The sequence below is a fragment of the Malurus melanocephalus genome, unplaced genomic scaffold, assembly GCF_030028575.1.
Source record: "Malurus melanocephalus ecotype Western Australia unplaced genomic scaffold, MMel_1.1 scaffold_24, whole genome shotgun sequence".
Classification (NCBI taxonomy): domain Eukaryota; kingdom Metazoa; phylum Chordata; class Aves; order Passeriformes; family Maluridae; genus Malurus; species Malurus melanocephalus.
The window spans coordinates 3,094,041-3,114,861 of NW_026623256.1; the positions used below are offsets into that span (position 1 = coordinate 3,094,041).

The 20,821-nt window shown below is 37.6% G+C and overlaps 1 protein-coding gene across 1 annotated transcript in view; it reads left to right on the forward strand.

The window, feature by feature from the left end:
- Positions 1–20,821, forward strand: part of PRKAR2A (protein kinase cAMP-dependent type II regulatory subunit alpha) — a 59,172-nt gene that overhangs the window by 14,289 nt on the left and 24,062 nt on the right. Inside the window, exon 2 of the mRNA XM_057390350.1 lies at positions 9,819–9,854. Within this exon, the coding sequence (XP_057246333.1) occupies positions 9,819–9,854 (36 nt within the window). The remainder of the gene's footprint in view (positions 1–9,818; positions 9,855–20,821) is intronic.

Consider the following 20,821-nt stretch of genomic DNA (forward strand, 5'->3'; position numbering starts at 1 on the left):
CAGTAGGACTTTATACTGAGCCTGCCAAGCAGCTGCCAAGTGCAGATAGCCAACATTTACATTCACTGTTGTGTGATGGTAGCTGTGACATGATTCCAATTAAAAGCTTGGTCTGCACACTGCAGATGTCTTCTGAATATTAATGTGCACTACAGACAGAGCAGATGGAATCTCTTTAAAATACAATGCAGTGAATGTAAAATTAAGGTTGTGTTTCTGGTGGAAACTAATAGGCAGTCAAAAATTTTCCTTTCTCTTTGTTTTTCATTGCTAACCCACAAGAATATCTGTGCATCATCATCATCTTTCTTTACATATAGGAGGAAATCAACTCTTCATTATGCATTCAAATAAAAATACAGCACTATGCTGTATTGAAGTTTTCTCAAATGCCAGATGTACCTAGAAAAATACTAGGAACACATGCAACATTTGCTGTGCCTTAAAATATGCCTCTGCCTAGCTGAAATGTAGGATGTCTATGAGTTATTTGAGGAGTTGCTCATTGGTAAAGGCTCTGTGAAAGTGTGTATAGGTGTGTGTGTATTTTACTGGGATTTGGAGGTGTTCTGTGTGGTGTATTAGGAAAAGTGCATCTTGCACAGGAAGGTTAGAACAGAACTGGGAATGTAGAGAGTGATGAGAGCATCAGTGGTGCATTGCAACCCTAAAGTTAACTCTCAGAAGAGAGCAGAATCCAGCTGGGAAAGTGTGAGGATTAGTTGCTGAAGCATTTACTGTGCCTCTGTGGYGGTCCTTGAGACACAGAGTAAAGCCTTGGTAGCTGGAATAGCTTAAAGGCCTTGAAAGCACATAGGGTGAGTGTGGTATCGAAACCAAAAGTAGAACCATTTCTGTGGAACTGGGAATTGTAACTCTCTTTGCAGCTGTGACATCTTTTCCTCTGGGGCAGAATGGAGGTGTGTGAGGGGAGTATACACAGGAAGAGTTTATGGAAAAGGCAGCGATGGGAAATAGGAAATGCATGGATCCAGTGCACTGCTTCACTTGTCCCATTACTATAGCTGTGACACGCTCATTTTCCACTCTTTTCAAACTTAATTTTGCAACTGCTTATACCTGAGGCTGTGTAAACATTAAAGCCAATGCCAGTGATAGCATTTTCCACTTYATTCCTGTTACTTTATGAAGATTTCCCTCCAGATCTGCATTTGGATTATTTTTGTCTATTGTAGTTATATTGCCAGGTCAATATTTCTCTCAAAGTTACTGGCCAAGAAAAAAGTTCCTGACTTTATTGATAGTATTTGATACATGCCTACTTTCAGAGAAGTTGACTGTGTCCTGTTCCTGAGGATAATATTGATTTGGTACRATTGTTTTTAAAATCTAGACCTCATTGGGACTGAGAGCAGAGTTGCTCAYGAGGTTTGGGAGAGGACAGCACTGTCAGGGTGAGAAAGGGCTGTGTCTGGACCTTRCTGAAGCTGGTTTTGATGGTGATGTCCCAGACTGCAGATGTGGGGATCATCTCCCTTGGAGAGGAATTTAGGAATTGCCTGGTGAGTCTGAACTCCTGTGGGTTGAGTTGTGAGAAGCCTCCAGTGGGTTGTTGCTGTCATTAATTTTTACCATGTTTAATGCATTCAGATGTTCAGAATAATGGTGGGGCTTTTAATTAGGCTTCTSAAAATGGAAAAACAAGTCCCCTTGACTGATTCCAGTGGCAGATCAGGATTGACTGTGACTGTTCTCTTTGGAGCAATAACTTACGTCACTTAGACTTGTACTTAGCAGTGTCTCTGTGCTGTGATAAAATGCAAATTGAATAATAGTGAAATGTATTAAAAATTGTTTCAGGTTTATTGAGTTGTTTTTTTTTTTAGTTTATTCACTTTTTTTTTAACTTACTCACATTGTATTCACCTGTATACAATTCATTATTTTGTGGAAAGAGATTTATGCAAGAGGCGCGGTTGGAAATAATAAAAATAGACTAATGTGCTAGATATAGTTAAATGACGTTTTTATGACTCATTTAGAAATTATCTCCAGGATTTCCAAGTATGTTTGGAACTCAGCTTTCCAAATAATAAGAAAGAGGTTTAAGTGTTGTTAGTTTGTGGCATGGAGCAATGACTTTGGACCTTTCAGCTAGTCGAAAGATAAAAATCTGGTCAAAAGACTTTTTGGTTTGATGTTTTAAAAGGTATGAGGATGTGAAGTTAAGTCTTAGAAATCAAACCATAGTAAAAAAATCAGTTGGAATACAGAAAGTGTTGCTTCAAAAGAACTGTGTTTGCCAGAGTCCAACATTGCTTTAAACAACACTTCYGAAGTTTTATAATTAAAAGATTTCAGACAAAATTTATCTTCATTGTGTTTAAAAAATCTTAAGAACCCTAAAGTGTCAGTTCTCTTGCCTAATCCATCTCTGATCTCCAGTGGGACAGGAGATGGGTAAAGAAAGGGGTGAAATTTTGAAGCAGGACTGGTAAGATAGAGAGGAAAGAGTCAAGAGACATGGAAAGTGGGGAAGGCTCTCTGTTCTCTGCTGCTGCATCTAGACAAGGGGGTGAGTTGCCCATGTTTCTTGCTGAYAGGGAAATGCCTCGTGATTCCCTAGATAAAATGGCACTCTCTTTTTCTGTATGAAGCATTTATTTTAGGGAAACTTTCAGTTACTTCTCCTTGATGTGATGCTTCTGTTTCTCTGTAGTCTCAATCTCATCTTTGGGTCTTTTTGGCTTTTGCATTGTCACACAGTCCTGTGAAAGTCACATTCAAATATGTTCAAGWTCTTCTCTTTTTTTATCATCTACTTAATGTTTGGTTTGTAACCTTAACTTTTCTGATATTACTAAYGTGGCACCTTAGCTTCCCTCTCTCTGAAATGCCTTCTCTAAGCCTGCTCCTAAAGCCCAAGCAWATTTCCCTTTTTCAGTTGCTTTGCTGTATCCTTCAGTGTCTTGCCTCTTCTGACAATGCTTTGAAGATTTGTCAGCTGCTTCTTAACTCTCCTGGTTCTTTGCAGCATCCTTCCTTCTCTGTGCAGYGCATAGATTTGTCTTTCTAATACTTGAAAACGTTCCCAAGTCTTTCATTTCAGTCCCTGACAATCTCTGTTGTAATATCAGCATACAGTTTTATCTTTAATCACTGTGAAATGTGTCCATTTAGCTGAGATTGTACCTCAGCACAGGGAGTTTTTCTAATTTTGTGTCTGTAAAGCAAGTGCATGCCTTGTTGCTATCTCTTTGATCTTCATAATGTAGATTACACTCATAAAAAAATCAACACCAAAAAAAAAAAGGCGCTGTGTTTGGCTTGCTCTGAGACGTGTCAGCAAGAAATAGGAGAGGGCTGTGTGGGTCATGCCATTGTWATGTCAGATAATGTGAAGTGCTGCTTGATAGGTATTTCTTCTCCTGTATTTAGGCTTCAGTCAGGCTGCATTAACTCCTGAATTCTGAGAGCAGGGTTATGGTCTTTTTTGTGAGAATTAATATCTGCTGAGAAACGTAATGAGAATAATACCATGCATGACTGTTCAGATTCAGGTGTGGAAAGAGAATACTGAAATACTGATCTGTTGGGAAAGTATCTTTTATTTAAAGACAACAAAACTCTCAAGATGTTAATCAAGAAGTGCTCTCATAACTAGAGATTCATCCAGATTCTTTTCAGTTAGACAAGCAACTATTTGTTTCTTGGATTTATCAGCTGTTTAAAGTCTGTCCGTTCCAGAGTGGATATTAATTTTTCTTCTGAATTTAAAAACCAAAAAAGAGCCAACCCAAAATAGCACAACAGCTTTAACTTCATAAACATCATTCTTTCACTGACATAAATGCTTTGCTTGTTGACTCAACTTTTCCTTTCAGAAGGTATTACATTCTTTCTGTCAGAGGGGTTCTAAAAAACTTGGAAAGCAAGGGTCAGAAACTCTTCTAAAATGAGGCTTCCAGACAGTGTTCCTCCATTTTGTATCAATAATTTTTAAATTCAAATTTAAAAAAAAATAGTTGAATTGGAGACCAGGTTGCAATTTCRTTTTTATGTTTTATTCTCTTGCTGTTGATGACAGCTGTTTACCAACACTGAGAAATAACAAGGTGTCTGTGCCTCTTTTATTTTTACTGCAGCAGAAAGGAAAATAATGTTTAATTGCAATGTAATTTTTGTTATTGTTTTCCAACTTAATAGATTTAAAAGTCTCTTACAGAAAAGCGAAGACTGTGTATACCCAATCGTGAATCATGGTTTCCATTTTTCTGCCTTTTTATTTTTTTAATGTTCTATGCTCCCTCTGTTTGTTCTCTGAAAACTCACTTTCTCTCTGGTGTTCCCTGACCTTTTGTCTTCCTCCAAATGTCTGGGATGCTTCAKCTGACACCATCAGGGTCTCTCCTGCCTGTCTCTAACCGGGTTCTGAATTTCCRTCCTCCTCTGGTGGGGGTGGGTGGGCAGAGGAATAGAAGGAAGAATTAAAGKGTGTCTGTAAGACTCTCATCTGTTTCTGTCTGTTTTGCCCTTCTGAGTGAAACCTTGAGGTGAATTGTTGTGTTCCAGAGCTGACTCTGAAAAAATTGTAATCGTTGATAGCCCCACCCATGGTCCCCACCTTGTAAAGCAGAGAATGTGCAAGGGGCAAGTGAGAATTTGCCACTGTCCAGCAAGGACATCCTGAAAGAAATCATGRATACATAACTATTACATTAGTAACATTCACAGGGAACTCGGTTGTTTTACTTCTTATTGGAAAAAAAGTTCAGATTGGTATTTATGAAACTAAAGTTGCATATCTGATGATGGAAGCTTTTCTTTTCTGCTCTAGCATTACTCTTTAATTGCTGGAAATCCTAAAAAGCCGATACTTGCTTCTGTAAGTTTTCTCAGAGTTGTGATGGTTCCTATTTATATAAGTCCATTAACATCTTGGTGTGTAGAAAAACAGTTTGACAGCTGTAGTCTGGCACTTCCTTATCGTAACTTGATATAACATTCCATAGAGACAGTCATGCCTCAGATTTATACTCCACTCTGCTTCTGGTATTTCAGCTTTAATGGTTTATTGTGTCAACTCACGTGTTGTTTGGATAATCTTAATTGACTTGTTAAATTAGAACAGTTTACATTCTGTTTCTCCTTTTGTCTCTCTTCACATAGGATGTTTTTTTTGCCATGATTCAATGGGAAAATACTCTGTAAATGACTGATTTGTGCTACTTTGTTTTCATAAAGCTGGTATTTTGTGTCTTTTTTTTTGTATTCAATATTTCTGTGCACAAAAAATTAGCTTAGTATGCTGCTATAAATTGTGTTCGGAATCACAAAGAGTCATGTGGGGATGTTTTTACCCTAGTTGTAATTAGGAAGTGTTCACAGATCCTAGTAAAAAGCAAAGTGCTTATGAARGAAGAGAAGAAAGTTTTCAAGGTATCCAGTACAGAGAAGTAACACCCAATACTCTACTGTCATGCCTGGAATGCCAGTCCTTCGTTTGTCCCTGAAGTTTTTTTTCCTGTGACCCTGAATTGATCCTTTTGAAATTCATTTGTCTTTTTCTGTAAGAATTTAATGTTCTTAGGAYGTGTAAGAAGTGGGTAGCAGTAGCTGGGAGAGTGGTGGTTGTACTTCTGTTCATTCCAGGCTTGTGAGTAGTGTAGAGAAACAGCTTTCCCTGTTATGGTAGTAGTGTACATCTAAAAAAGCCTGATGATATTTTTTTACCAGTCACTTTTCAAAGTCACTGGCAGAGAAGGGAGCCCACGCACTGTAGGAAAAGCATGCTTTTAGGTCTGATTGTAAAGAGTGGTTTTATTGTCACTTGTTTGGCTTAAATACTCTAATAGTTGGTTTGGTTTGAAAACAGAAGAAAAAGTAATACCTGTGTCCAGTTTTCACCTGTGGGGCTGTGTTGTACATGTGCTATAACCATAGAGCTCTTGTAAGTTAAGCATAGTGAGCCACAATCCAGTATCAGATTATTTCAAAGTAAATTTCAGTGCCAAAGCAAACTGAAGGATATTGGAGAAATTCTTGTTTTGTCCCTTATGGAAAGTATTTTAAAAAATTCAGAAATCCCAGTCTGATTTACATCCCTAAATTTCAAGTTAGAAAACCCCATGAAATGGACTCACTAACTCCATGGCACTACTGCTGTTTGATGTAAGATACATTTGTGAGTTTAAACAATGGAAYGTACAGTATTGATTTATTTATGCAATTCATTCAAGTATTTATTATTAAATAAATGTAATGACATACCTTTACTTTGAGGAAGAGAGGCTTTTYTGTTTGAAGCAGCCTGTTAACTGTTCCTATTTAGTTCTTACTTCAGTCTGTGCTTTAGCACAGTATGGGGAGTGAGCACATGTTGAGCAGACATCCGAGATTTTTCTTGAGCAGTGGAGTAGAATCATTGTCCTGAGTCAGTTCTGGCAAAACTGTGGAATGCACAGCTTGATCTGCCTTTCCACTGCCAGAATCACTTGCCTTTGGCTGCCAGAGAGGAAATTGGGCCGTTTTGCTCTCTTCTGGTAGAATGGTTTAATTTACCTCAGTTTTTGTTGTGTTTACCCAATTACTGTGTCTTGGTTCCCATGAGCCAAGTAAAAACAGGAGCTGTGCCAAAGGTATGAGACATTTTGAACTTGAATATTGCACCTGAGGTTTTGACATAATGGAGAGTTTACAATGCAATCATCTCACAGCAAAACCTTTTAATCTCATTATAGTTTCTGCAATTAACATATAATAACATTCTTGTCATTACCAGAGACATAGCCCATTGTTCAAACCGAGCTGTGGCCCTTTTGCGTGTGAGGCAGGGTGGAGGGAGAGTTCTAATTGGAGGTAAAAAAAAAGAATTGTTTCCCATTTCAAAGCMGCAATTTAATCTTGTTTTTGTAGATCGCAGGTTGCTGAGTGGTACCAGGTTGGTGTGCTGGATTCACTGGATTCTTGTCTCASTGTAGGCAGAGCTGTGCTTTGATGGCTGTGTTGGTGTAAGAGGTTGTTCTTGGTGTGTCCATCACTATTGCTTTAAATTAGGTCCCCTGTAGTGCTCAGTCTAGGAAATAGGCTGCGTTAACAGTAAATGTATTATTCCCTTCTGCCCCATCTCATTTTTTGGAATCTCTCCACAGACCAATATAGGGACTTTCAGGAGTTGTTTCTATTAGCAGTGCTCAATGCCAGGCTTTCCTCCATGTGTTTCCAACAGCAAAACACAAAGATGCCATAGGAGTGGCTATACTGACTGTGCAATACTGAAAATAGTCATAAGCAAAGAGAGCTTTTCATTGGTAAGCCAGAAGGAAAAAATCCCGCTAATCTTCTCTACTAGGAAATGTCAGATTTTTATCTCTTTAGCATTAAAATAGTCATCTGACAACATATAAAAGTAAATGTGGAATTTATACATGTTAAAACTGTCACTGGTGTAAGAGATGCAAACTATCATTTTAATCTTAAAAGCTCTGTGGAGGCAGAATAATAGTACTCTCTTAACTGCCCTTAAAAGGTTATGTGTTTTTCTCATTTTTAACACTGGAAAACTTGATGCAGTTTTGCTGACATTGAACTCTGCTATGGGATAAAATAATCGAGATTCTAAAAGAAGCCATAGTCGTTGAAAAGCGGATTTTTTTTTCTGTGTTACTCAAAGTACGTCAGAGTATTCTGTAGTGTATTCTGTTCAAAGACATGAAAATATTGTTCCTAAACATGAATAAGAAATTGATGTAGATGTCATAAGGTGGAGAAATTCTGTAYGCAAGGTAGAGCCTGAAATAATATGTTTACTTACTAACAGTGTTGATTAAAAGTATCTGAATCCATACATGAGACTAGTTAAATATTTACTTAGTATTATGACCTTGATGAGGTGCTTATACAACAAACTTACCAAATTATGTTTTGAATTTAGTATTTTATAATTAATCACTTTGTAGTGGAAATGGAACTAATTGGTTTAGGTCCTCTCATTCTTCGACACCTTAGAACTGGTAGGCATTTGACTGTTTCTCTGAACAAAAGTAGTGAGTTTTCCTGTTTCTTCAGATCCAAATTTGCCAATTTTGACTAGATAGTGAAAGTAGAGATGAGGGCAAGTTCCTGTCCAGAACAGTTTTGTATCACTACTGGCAGTCACAGGCAGACCCACGAGGAAGAGTTAAAAACAGGGCAAAATGTATAAACACTTTCAGTTCAGGAAGTTGCATGAATTTTCTTAATAAACCTGAATGGATCTATGTTCCGAATGCCTGTTTCCCCTTAAGGTGAGGGAAACTTCTCACATCCTTGATGTCCTTTGGCAAGTGAGATACATCCTGCCCTTATTTRCAGGAGGGGTTGCTGCTGTCAAAATTTGCTTAAAGGTTTAAAGATAAAGTTGCTTGAATTGTCAGGTTTATTATTCAGTGTTTTTGAACCTCTTCAAGYTTGATGTATGAAACACTGCATCGGTGTTATTTTTATAAAGATTATGTCATATTATAGAAGTTTAGATCTAGCTCTAAATTGTAAAATTCAGAATAATCTTACTTTTAATCCTGAACTTCTTTGGAGGCTGAGCATTGTCTCCCTGTTGATAGATTTGGCTGAAAACTCTATGGAATTAGCCTGGTTAATTCCTTTTCCCCCCAAACCTCTTCTGATTTCCTGTATTATTACAGAAAAATACACAATAGTTTTGTTCTTATTTTGCTGGTATTATTCTCAGTTTTTTTGTTTTCATATAGATGCAGGGTGGTTGTCAATCCCACAAATAAGCTGAGTTCTTGTGTCTTTGCTAGGAAAGCATCATTATCCATATTCTGGTGGTGTTGAGATACTCAAAAGTTTCTAATAAATGATGGGGTCATTAAGATTTTAAAAGCATGTGTTTTAGTAAATGCGGCTCTGTGATGCATGTGCTTTGATGGGGTATAAAGGCTTCTCTAATTCTTAAAGAATGGAATAGAAAGATTATGAGTTGTATCAGGAAAACCAGAATTTTTGAAGGGAAATGGGAAAGTATGAAGCACTCTGAATGAAATGACATTGGTTGTTAGAGGTGAAGGACAGCTTTGATTTTGTTTTGTGTGAAGCTTTACAGGTTGATTGATTTTTTTTTTTTGTGTGTGTTGAGACTGAAGCAACTCTCAAAGACAGTACCTTGATTATTGTGAAAGGGGGAAAGGTGCTGTTTGCTGAAGGTTGGCTTAATGTTGAAATGTGTGTGAGTAGTGGAAATCAGTTCATCACAATCTAAAGTTCAAGTACCTTGTACAGCTACAACATGAACAAAGAAGCAATGGATCCTCCWTCTCAGCCTTTTCCAATTTCARMKTGTGCCCTTGTGGGAGACAGCCTTGATCAGGGATGGAAGACTGGAGATGTGGGAGCCCTGCCTTGGCAGTTCCACTGCCTGGGCTGTGTGGGAACATAGAATGGGTTGGCAGTAAGTTCTTTGGCTTTTGATCCACGTTAAGTAGCTACCCCTGACCTAAAATGCTGTAATACTTTGCAGTGTAAATCAGGTTGGGAACTGATGATCGGTTAGGACTGATTATTCCATGTAGAAATACAATTTTTCAGAAATAGGTAAAAAAAACCCAGCAAACCAACCCGAAACGACTTATTATCCATCTTAGCATGAAATGGTCTTCAGGAGTATGAAGTTTGATTTTGAATGAAAATGTACTGGCTGGCAAGTAAATGAATGAAAGCTTTATACTGAGGCATTTATTTTAGTGATTGTATGGGGTTTGTGAACTAAAAGTATGTAATGGGTATTGAATTAATTCATTATACTTCATAATAATAAATACAAATGTGTAATTTTGGTATATTTTTCTTCTTTTTTCCAGCTCCAGTTGTTAACCGATACAACAGAAGAGTATCAGGTATGATTTCTTTTTAAGTGTTTAAAGTATCTGAAATATTTTTGAGATGTGTATCTGACTAAAGGAATTACAYTGAAAATGACCTTTCTCATAATTCTTGCATTCTTTTTATTTGAAATAATGAGAATTGTTTCTTAATTTGCTGTAGATGCCAGTGGGCAACACATTTAGAGTAGCTAGAAAACAGAAATACAAGGGATGTTCCCTTTTTGTATTGCTTTAGTCCCTTGCTTGTGCAACTGGTTGTTGAGTTAGTGGCTGTTCACTTGTTCTAGAGATACAGATAATAGGGTTTTTTTTWAAATTTATTTGTTTTCTATCTCAACCAATATATGAAATGCTTTAATGATAAACTGTTACTCCCAACAAGTCCTTTTACAGGTTGATTTTGAGGAGTAGCACAAGAACAAAATGTTATGTGTAGATGAGAAGGTATTGCATTGTATTTTCATTTGAGGTGCAGTGTAAATTTGCATGTGGTAGTTTTTTGTCTTCAAATACTTATACTAACATTGAGCTGTTTTGGAAAGTTGTGGTTCTGATTTGACAAATATCTTTATGAAAATGCCAATGTATTCAGTGTTTTCTCTCTAGTTTTGAGTTCAAGTCTACTCAGTTTATAATTTGTGTAGATGACTTGATGCGTTCTTGGGTATATTAGCTATGGTGGGGCATTGTTGATAATATATATGTGGTATATAAATAAATGTAAGMTAAATACATGTTCATGTGCAAAATGTCCTTATGCTCCTGCAGTTCAGTTGCTTTACTACTGATTGCTTGGATATGATTAAGGATATGATTGCGTCTTTATGGCACTACAAAAAAATAAAACAACTGAGAATTTCATAACTCTTAAAAATTGACAGTGCTGGTAATTTGAGATACTATTATGTGAGAAATCTAGACAGGACAAAATTGTGTCTTTAATGATGGAGTTTGAAACTCTGATAGTAAATATTGAAAGTAATATATTRTAGAATATCTTAATCTGGAGAGGCCGAAGACACTTCAATTTCTCTGCTAATTAAACTAATCTATCCTGGAACCTGCTGATGGAGAAAAATCTTACAAATGAGGAGTGAATACATCGCAGCTGTAAATGGAAATAAAAGCTGAATTATTCCCAAAGTTTAAAAATTGAGCCTTAATCAGAAGGCATTTGTGATCTTTTTGACTTTGCAATGCTGCAATGCAATGTTGGTGATCACAGTACCAAGCTGCTCTTAGCTAAGAAACAGATTCTGTCATTTAGGGGGTCTAAAGGTTAATGTGAACAACTAAAAGGCAAATGTAAAATTGAATTGCTAACTTGTGCAATTAGATTAAGGAGGACTGTTTAGTTGCTTAATAATGCTGCTGCTTCAGGAAGAGCTAGAATAATTCAGAGTTTACAGTTCATATTAGAATTGTCATGGAGACAAACAATAATAGAATATGTGTATATTACTGCTGTGTGTTAAATACTTTCCACAGTAAAGAAAAATCTCCAGTTTCTCTCTGTATACACTGCAGAGGTCACGATCAGCGTGGGATTTGTTAAAATGCAAAGGCGATGCAAACAGCATCCATGTGTATATAAAGAGATGCAGTTTTCCTTCTCTTGGCAGGAAAAGTAGAGAAATGGCTGGTTTGGGGTGGGGGGAGTTTGATGGGGTGGTTTTTTGCACTCCATACCTGCTGTGTCTGTCAAGACCCACAGAGCAGTGAGACTGGCTGGGCTCTGCTGGGTTGCTGAGTTCAGTCCCCTGCCATCACAGGAAACCACATTTTACAGTCCCTTGAAGAAAATGAGTGACTGATAGCTGGACTTGGTGCTCTGAATTTGGTCTGACTTGYGTGTTAGATGCACTAGGTTGTAAGCAAGTTCACATTCCACAATTTTTGTAAGACAGCTTTTGTCTTTATAAACCAACAAATAACAGCAAACACCAAACTAATTTGCCTTATGGGTTACTCAGCGTAGTAGCTGAATGTTTCTGGATTTAACTAAGTAAAGCAGAACAAACCATAGAGAAGTAAARCTGGCACATAACTCTTTTTTGTAATTGCATTTAGAGTATTTTTTTCTGGTCTTCAGAGGAGTTTTCTGTAGTTCGTGTTTGAACCTGGCCAGTCCAACCAGTATTTCTGTGTTTCCAGTACAGCGTGTGTTTGTAAGGGCAGTGAACAGCAGAGCTCRTKTGCTTGCTGCTATCAACATTTGCAYRCACAAAATTGCAGATTTACAGAGAAGAATTTAAAAGCTTACATCGGACATATTGAAGAAAAATTCAAGCAAGAATTGTTCTTTTTAAGTATTTGGCTGCCTAGGGAATTACAGCGTTGTCCTCATTGTTCACTAGGTCAAAAATAAAATTAAAAATATTATTTTAATTAAAGGAAAATTAATTGTCTACATTATGCATACAGTTTAGGACAGGCTAAYAATTTTTCTGGTAAACCATTCAACTAGAGATATGTTCTTGTAGGCTAACAAGTGTTTATTATGCTCTCTTACATRAATCGGTTAGAGAATCTCTTTCAAGTTGCTTTATTAATTTATTAATATTAAACTTGTAATGTTTCCTGCTGGTCAGTTGTGATTAGTTGCCTACACATAACAGGATGATCATGATTCCTTGATGCACTGTTGTAAATTCTAGAAATTCATAAACCCACAGAATAAATCTGTTCYAATAATTACTAAATTTTCATTTAGGTATTTCTAGTTATGAAACATCTAAACTGTGTTGGCCAATACTGCYAATGTTGTAAATATTTAGCTGTCAGTCTTTAAGACTTACTCAAAATGGACTGTGCAGGAGGGTCATCCTGCAAGAGGAGGACTTATCTAATCATGYTCACATAATTATTTATAGAAGTGCAGAGTGGTAAAGTAGTGTTCTCATGAAGAGAAACAGCCTTTTCCACGGAGTGTTTGGAGGGAGAAGAAGTGAGAGCTTGATGTTCCCCTAGAAATTTATCTAGTGACWAGCTCATGTGTGGCACATTTGGCCATGAAACATGTTGAGATCCATGGTGAGCACACAAACAGCCAGTCAGCTCTAATTTGTATCTGAGCTGGTGGCCAACTTGGTTAAAATAAACCTGTTTGCAAAATTCTARGCTATACCTATGTAGAAGCTGAAATGGGAAAAAACACCTCACTGATTTGAAAACCTCTTAGCTCTAGGGTGCCAGAGCCTGGGGTGTAATTTCAGTGCTAATTTCCCCGTAGAGCAGTTGTCTTGCTGCTGCTCTAAGTGAATTAGCAAAGATTGAGTCTTCTGCCAGTGTAACCTGGGTTACATGGAGTGGGGACTGACTCCCTCTGCCCAGGCTTGGATTGAATGGCCTGAAACCTTACAGATTCYTTCTTCCCAAGAATTGGACTGGGTTGAAATTCATACTTGCTTCATTACATTCCTTGATCTTCTTCCAGGCATAGGAGCTCCTGACAAAATTATGTTTGTCACTTCATTCTCTGTAATGAAAGGCTGCAGAGCATGCCAGTATTTCTGCCCTGGCTTGGGGATGGATGCACAATGCAGGGAGGTGGCCGAAATCAGTGATAGCTCCACTCTCAATTATATCAAAGCTGTTTCAAAATCAGAGGAAGATGCCGTTGATATTTGTCCCACTGTAACAACTGGTAGATAACATTGAGGAGAATTTTGCTYCTGGCAAGATATGAATGAATGAAAAGTTAATTGTGTTTTTGGAATGAAGAGTGTGACGCCCACTACAGTCTCACTTGTGCATAGTTTCTCCTCTTTTAGTTTCAGCATATTTCAGAAAAGTTAAGTTTTTTGATAGATCTCTGTATTGCCATTTCTAGACACCTTTGATTCATTTCAGAGAACGCCCACTCTCCAGCAGACTTGCTGATTTCTTCTTGGGATAGGAAAATCTGACAAAATGACACCCGTACCATACATGTGCCACAGAAGGTTTTAATCTTTTTTCTTCWATTATTTCTATTTATCTGAGTGACCTGGTATAATATCGTTTTTGCATATGCCTGTACTCCCTCATGAGTCTTTTGGCCTCAGTGGGATGAGATTACAGTTTTCACATTCAACAACTGTRAGCAGAATTGACCTATATAATCTAGGGAAGCAATATATGATATGATAGTTATTTYCTTAACAGTAACATGACTGTCAGGATCTGTACCTGTTTTCATGTTAATACAAAATAATCAAATGAACAAGACTTGCCCCAGTTGGTCCCTTTGGTGGGGTGGCTTTCAACAGAGACTCAGTGGAGGGAGAARGATCAAATCTGCTGTTCCTGGAGCTGAATGCTCAGCCTTCCCCTAAGACAGGGTTGCTGAATAAAGGTTTAATGTGTAGAGGTTAATTTTGTTTGTGTGTTATTGAATCCTGTTAACAAACATCAGCATTGGGTGTGACCCTGACAGTTGTCAGTGTCCCCTGCAGGTCCCCAGGTTCAGAATCAGTACTTTTGATGTTTCTCTTGTCTTTAGCAATCTGATGTGACACTACAGTTCGGTGTTGTGGAGGTTTTTTTGAGCTTTTGTATTTGAGTAATTTTGTGTTTTGAATAATGTATAAATCAATATTCCCCGACAGTTTCTGGCTTTTTCTTTCCTCATCACATACRTTGCCATGAGAGGTCTTGACTGTTGGCTCTTCCAGTTCACTGATTCTTCTCTGTTTTGACAATGGAGGGGACTTTTTACCTTGAACTCTTTACCTTGAACTCTTCATTAGTCTGGCTCCTGCCAAAGATGAGCAATCTTCTCATAATATATGTATGTTGCTAAAGTCTGATATTTCTCTGTGCTTTCTAGTGAGAGCATTTTCTTCACACCCTGACAAGCTGAGATGTCAGGATATGATAATATTACACATAGTAAATTCCTTTTAGTAGYTTTTAGCCTTTTAAAATGACAGCTTTAGCAAAAATAATTTTCTAATAAAGCTTTTCTATTAATTATTGCCACACAGCATGTTAGTATTTGGAAAAAATACTGTTTTGGGACCCTGTTAAATCAGGACATCTAAATAGTAGCAATAAAGCAAGAGGCAGTACTTCTCTTGGGAGGTTGTTTTGAGTGTTCTCTYTGGCAGAATATTGTCTGCTACTTCAGTGATAAAACTCTCATAATTCGAAAACATCAAGGGAGAAAGCCAGTCATCACTCTTTCTCTGTGCTGTTCTTTTGCTGTATATTTATCTCATTATCAGAGGTTGACTTTAAAATTATGATCTGGTTTCTTCTCYTGAAGCTATTTAATTAATTTATTGATTATTCACCATCTTATRAAACTGATGGCATAATAACTTCTGCTGATTTTCAGGCAGGTGATAAATGATAAGAGACTTTCAAGTRCAAAAATTCACATTTTTACACATGGCACAGTTTTCCTGTATCAACAACCTGAAGCTTCTGTGATTTTTTGCTAGCCCTAATGATTGCAAAACTGATATCATAACTAGAGTGAAAATAATTCATTTAAAAAAATGTTGATATGAGCAAAAGCCAAGCATGTGGGATGACAGATGAAAGTGGTGATAAATTGTGTGGGTGCTCTCCTGTAAGAAAGTGTCTGAATCATTATTCGTTAAATAAAAAAAGCTTGTTTTCTCTGTTTGCAATATTGGGACTTATTTWAAAATTCCTGGCATGTGATTGACATTCAGTGAATAATAAAAAGCTTATTTTTGGAAATTAATAGTCATGACTTCACAATTACTTGGCTTTCACAGTGTTGTGAACAATTCTTGAGGATTTTTTTTTTAATGACATAAAGAGAAATACAGCAATCTGAGCATCCTGACTTAAAATTTGCCAGACCATTTCAGYTGTGCATTTCCTACAAAAACAGTCCATTTGTTCAGTGAAACACTGAAGTCCAGAGTTGGCTCATCCTGGAAATGAATGAGTTGCATCAAGTGAAAGAGTTACAGCTTCCCCATGGCTGGTGATCACCAGGGCATTGGAATTGCTCAGCAGCCACACAGGAATGGGGTGAGCTGCCAGGTTTTAATTCAAGCGGTTGAACAGTAACTTCCCMCATTTCCTGCTTTTCCTGTGTGCCAGGAAAGGAAGCAGTAGTTTCCAAGCACAGGGACCTGGGGGCTTTCATTCCTCAGCACACAATCCTTATGTGTCAAGCCGTGCTAATTTTTTATTGTTCCCTGTTACAGGTAAATAGATTTTGATCTGTTGAGGGTAATGTGGTTTTTAATATATTTGGACATTCTCTAGAAATATGTAAAAATCATATCTAGGTTGCTGAACCATTGATTTCAGAAGTGCCTTCTAACACTTTGATGTCCTTTGGTTCTCTTGTCACGATAGATGTCAGAAAGATGTGGGTAGTCTTTACCACTAAATGAAATTTTAGGGCAAAAAGTGCTTCACTGCACTTTTCTCAAGATGMTGGAGGTTCTTTTAAAATATTATTTGCCTTATTACAGGTTTAGCAATTCATRTGGCAGAATTGCAAGTATAACACCAAAAAATACCTTGACCTGTAAACTGAAAGAAAATTTCTTATTTCTAGACTAGAAAAACGCTTTTCCTGTTTTATTCCTCAACTGAATTCTCCTGTGTACAGTTTGCAACTGAAAGCCTGTAAGCTACATGACTTTTTTTGGGGAAGATATCTATTTGAACCATTTCTTGGAACTTGTGCTGTTCTGATGTAAACTGAATGTAAAATGAGCATTCTCTGTGCTGTTTTTAACTGAAAGTATCACAGTTTCAGGCACATAAACATTATTGGTGCTGAATTTCTAGTTTTATCTGCCCTGCTTACGTAACACATTTGGAAATGTGTTAAGATTTATGTGATGGGCTAAACCAGAAGATCATTAAAGCAGAAGGCTTACTTCTGCCATTGTGAATCTGGGTGCTCTGAAATAGTAGTAGCATCATGTTTTCCAGGAGACCTTTTTTTATGGGTGACTATCTCATCGGTAAGGCTCTCTTAGAAGGCTTGAACAAGGTCAGCAGCATGTTTATCCATTTCAGTCTTCTGATTTCTTAACTTGCAAGAATAAAGCTTGCAGGTCCCTTTGAATTTGCCAGGTTTCACCACGTGGAATAGTGTGTAACTCCAAATACCCTGCTACCATTTTAGATTTCTGTTTAATTGTAGTAAAGGGAATTAGAAACAGTAGTAGCAAATTTTAAATTTCTGTTTATTGAAAGGGAGTATTGTGGGTTTGGTTGTTAACATGTCATAGCTGTGAACTCCCATGATCAGCCCCATGGCAAACTGTTTGTCCTCTACCATGATGGAAGTATTGTTGTTTTAATTTTCGTGCAGACTCATCTCTTAGAGAGCACACCAGTGTCTGATGGGATGCTGGGCTCTCTCATTGTGAGTTGAGAAATGGAGGCCCAATGTGCAGGAGCCTCAGTTGTAGCTTAGTTAGCCAATCATTTCTGTGAAATCAGGCAATATTGTGCCTTGGCTCCTCCAGGTGTACAGGAGAGAGGCTACTTGCAGAGTGCTCTATTTTATCACCAGAGTGCTTTCATCAGAAGTCCTCTGGAAACTGCAGGTTTTCAAATGATCAGAAATTACAGTCTAGGAATTAGAGCCTCATGAGTTATGGTTATTCTGCTGCAGCACCTGGCTTCAGTGAGGTGAGACCGTATGACCATTCAATGCATGAACAGTGTGGAAGGAAAAGCTAAAACCTTTGACATAATTCATACATGAGGCAAAAGTTGTGCCTTGATATAATAAATAGGCAGCTACATGAAGTAAATGGAGTGATAGACTTCTGTTGGTTTAATTGCAAAAAAAAAAAAAAAAAAAAAAAAAGGGAATAAAAAGGCAAATGTCATGTTGATCTGGTTATGCCAAAGAGGTAGGAGAAGTGCTTAGGAGAATTCTGTCTTCAGTCCTGCATTGGCACGAATTTTTTGTTTTAATTGCTCCTGAGTAGGAGGAGGATTTAAATAAAGATATACAGGCTGAGGATTGTCTTCTGAAGTTTTGCTGCAGTTCAGTAAGACCCCCARTAATTTGCCTCTTAGTTTGATAGGGAATGTCTCCCTAACAGATCCCTGGAACTGATTCCCAGGGTGCTGTGGAGCCTTTGGTCTGTGGTTTGTGTGGTGCTGKGTCCTTAAATCAGTTAACTTGGGGTAGTTTCCAGGCCAGATCCTGCAGGTTGCAGAAGGAGTTAAGCAAACAAAACATAAAACCAACCCTGAACAAAGTCTACCTAGAAATAATAATTAAGGAATACATTGTATCATGTTAAAAGTGCTTTGTGCTTGTCTTTAAAATCTAGTTGAAGCAGTATTGTCTACATGTAATGCTTTCATTATGTGTGTGTAAAGATATGAATCTAAAAGAGACTGTGATTATTTACTTTCCGTTTATTATTCTAGTTCTTTCATCATGAAAGTTCTTGTTTGCCCCTAGGGAAATGTAATTTTAAATACTTTGCCAAATACTCCTTTAGTGGGAAAAAAAAATATTTTAATGACTATTCTGCTGGAAGGCATTGTCTCAATTGTATTACTGTACATCTGATGATAAAGCCTTTTAAAGAAACACTTAAAACCGGATTTTTATTAATCTGTATGAATGTAGTAAGAATATTTGAAAACGGCATTCAGAATATATAAAACAAATGTACATATGGAAATAGTTGTCAACCAATTGTCATAATTTTAAATGTCATAATYATGTTGCCTGTACTTAGGCATCTTRGTTGAAAAGGTGTCTGTGCATGTAAAGCTGGATTTCCTGCAAAGAAAAATCCATTATCATAAAAGGTGGCATTTATAATTGATTGTGCAGTCTGTTCTGAACTCATTACTGAAAAGTAGTATGAAGTAGGAGTGTGTGACAATGGTGTTACAGTTTTGTCACAAGCCATTGTCACCAGAACTGTTGCATTTCTCTTTTGATGGAAAGAGAACAAGCTGGAGAAGTCTGATTTAGATAATGTTATGGGAAAGTGCATCATCACGATGAGGAGATGGTTATCTTAGGTTTCTAAAGGCACCGTTAGCAAGCACTGTAACACATCATGCACTTCTCTTATTTATCCAACTGAATGAGAGTGGGGTCCCTCCAAGCTCTGCCTGGGACCTCAGTGTTGCTACTCTRTTAAAGTAATGGATCTTGAGGAATRTARGTAATGTCCACATCAGAGATGGGCTTATTCAAGTTGAGTCTGGGCTGTAAGCAAGGCTTCAYGTAGAGCCAGGTGAACAGTTCAACACGTGCAGGAGGGGAAAGAGTGGCTTTTTGCAGAGCTGAGTGAAACAGYACAGGGTTTTAGGGCCTTACAGGCTCCGTCAGTCTTACAAGATTCTCTGTCTGAAAAGTGATCTGTGCATTTTTCCAACTTGAGCAGTCTTTGGGACAGAGCATGGCGTGTGCCTGAATTTGTTATCCTTACTGGACAGAGCTGGTTTGGCACAGCCATTCTGAGTGAATGCCTTTGTATCTTTGTCCTTTATCTGTAACACAGAAGAACTCTGCCTGTGGAGAACCGACTTGATTTTATTTTAATTTGCTTTTAACTTTAAATGACATTCAAAGCAGTTTCAAGAACCARAAATCCATTATTTTCCTTTCCCTGTGAAATTAATTATTTCTAAATATTTCTCCACTGAAAAAATCTTACACTTGATTTGCACAAGTGGTTTCATGTTTGAAAATTCTGCTTTGGTTTTTGACAAAGGTTTGTGGAGGTGTTGTCTGCCCAAGTCCTGGTCATTGGAAATCATGTCTCAGTTATGCCTCCATGAGAATTAAAAATGAAGTCAGGAGGTGGTACTGCTGTGGGCTGTCCTGCTTTTGGAGATTGCCATGTGGCACATGAAGACCAGTCTTTCAAGACACAAGATCTGAATTTTGGGCTGATGCAACAACCTTGGTTTTARCAAAAAATTTACACTTGATTTCAGTCAGTTCTCATTAGTGAATTGAAGGCTGAAACAGCTGATTTTCCTGCACAYGTTAACTGTTCTTTGGGTATCAGTGTTGCTTTTCTTTCCAAATGTCTTAAATGTGAAAATGGTTCAGGTASTGCAGATGGGTGCAGGTTCTGTTTCCCACTTTCTGATCGAGGTATGAATCTGTCGTCTGCTTTGACATGGTGAGATTTTTCACTTGAGAAACAAAGTGCAATTTCTGAACCAAAAAGTTCTGAGCTAACCAGCAACAGAAGTGAGAGGAAAGTTGTTTCCCAAGTGCGGAAAATCACATTTAGCTGTGCCAGCAAAGACCTATGTATAAGTGCTGTTTAAGCTTCCTAATTCATCTGACTGCATCATTTTGAAGTGCAGCTCAGCTGTCAGAGGGAATGACAAGCCACTGGAAGTGGTCACCTTTCCAGCTGGCAATAGTGCTCCCAGAAGAGGCTATGCATCTGTCTCTTGAAAGACAGAGTCACAAAATGTTTAAAGCTTTGACAAACTCAAATGCAAAGAACTCTACTTTAAACATAGTTTCAGATTACTCATCTGAATAAATGACTAGAAAAGTGGTTCTGCATGCTTTGGGGGGATTTTTATTATGGGTCTGATAGGATCAATTGGAAGTGATGCATCCTCGTATGTAAGGAAGAGTGAATTGGATTTCAGTCTGCAGTACAGAAGGTGGCATCCAAAATAGAAAGGAGAGTATGACAGGGCATGTATTTGCTACTTGTTTCAATAGCAACAGAAATATTAATAATGCATTCACCTTACATAAAACATAGAACTTCAATTTCCTTCTTTTGTGTGTGTCTGAATGTCTTCAGGCCTCAGCCTCTTCACTGCTATTTTGAAAAAAACAGTGATCTTTCAGGACAGGGATGGTGTGTATTTCTCTTGGAGGCTGTATTTGCTTGCCAGAGCTAAATGTTCAACTGTTATTTGCATACGGATTTGCATACGGATTTGCATAGAGAGCAAGGACTTTGATCTTGACAAAACACGTATTTTGCAGAACAATATTATCTTGCTAGCGATTAAAAGTTGCATAAACAAAG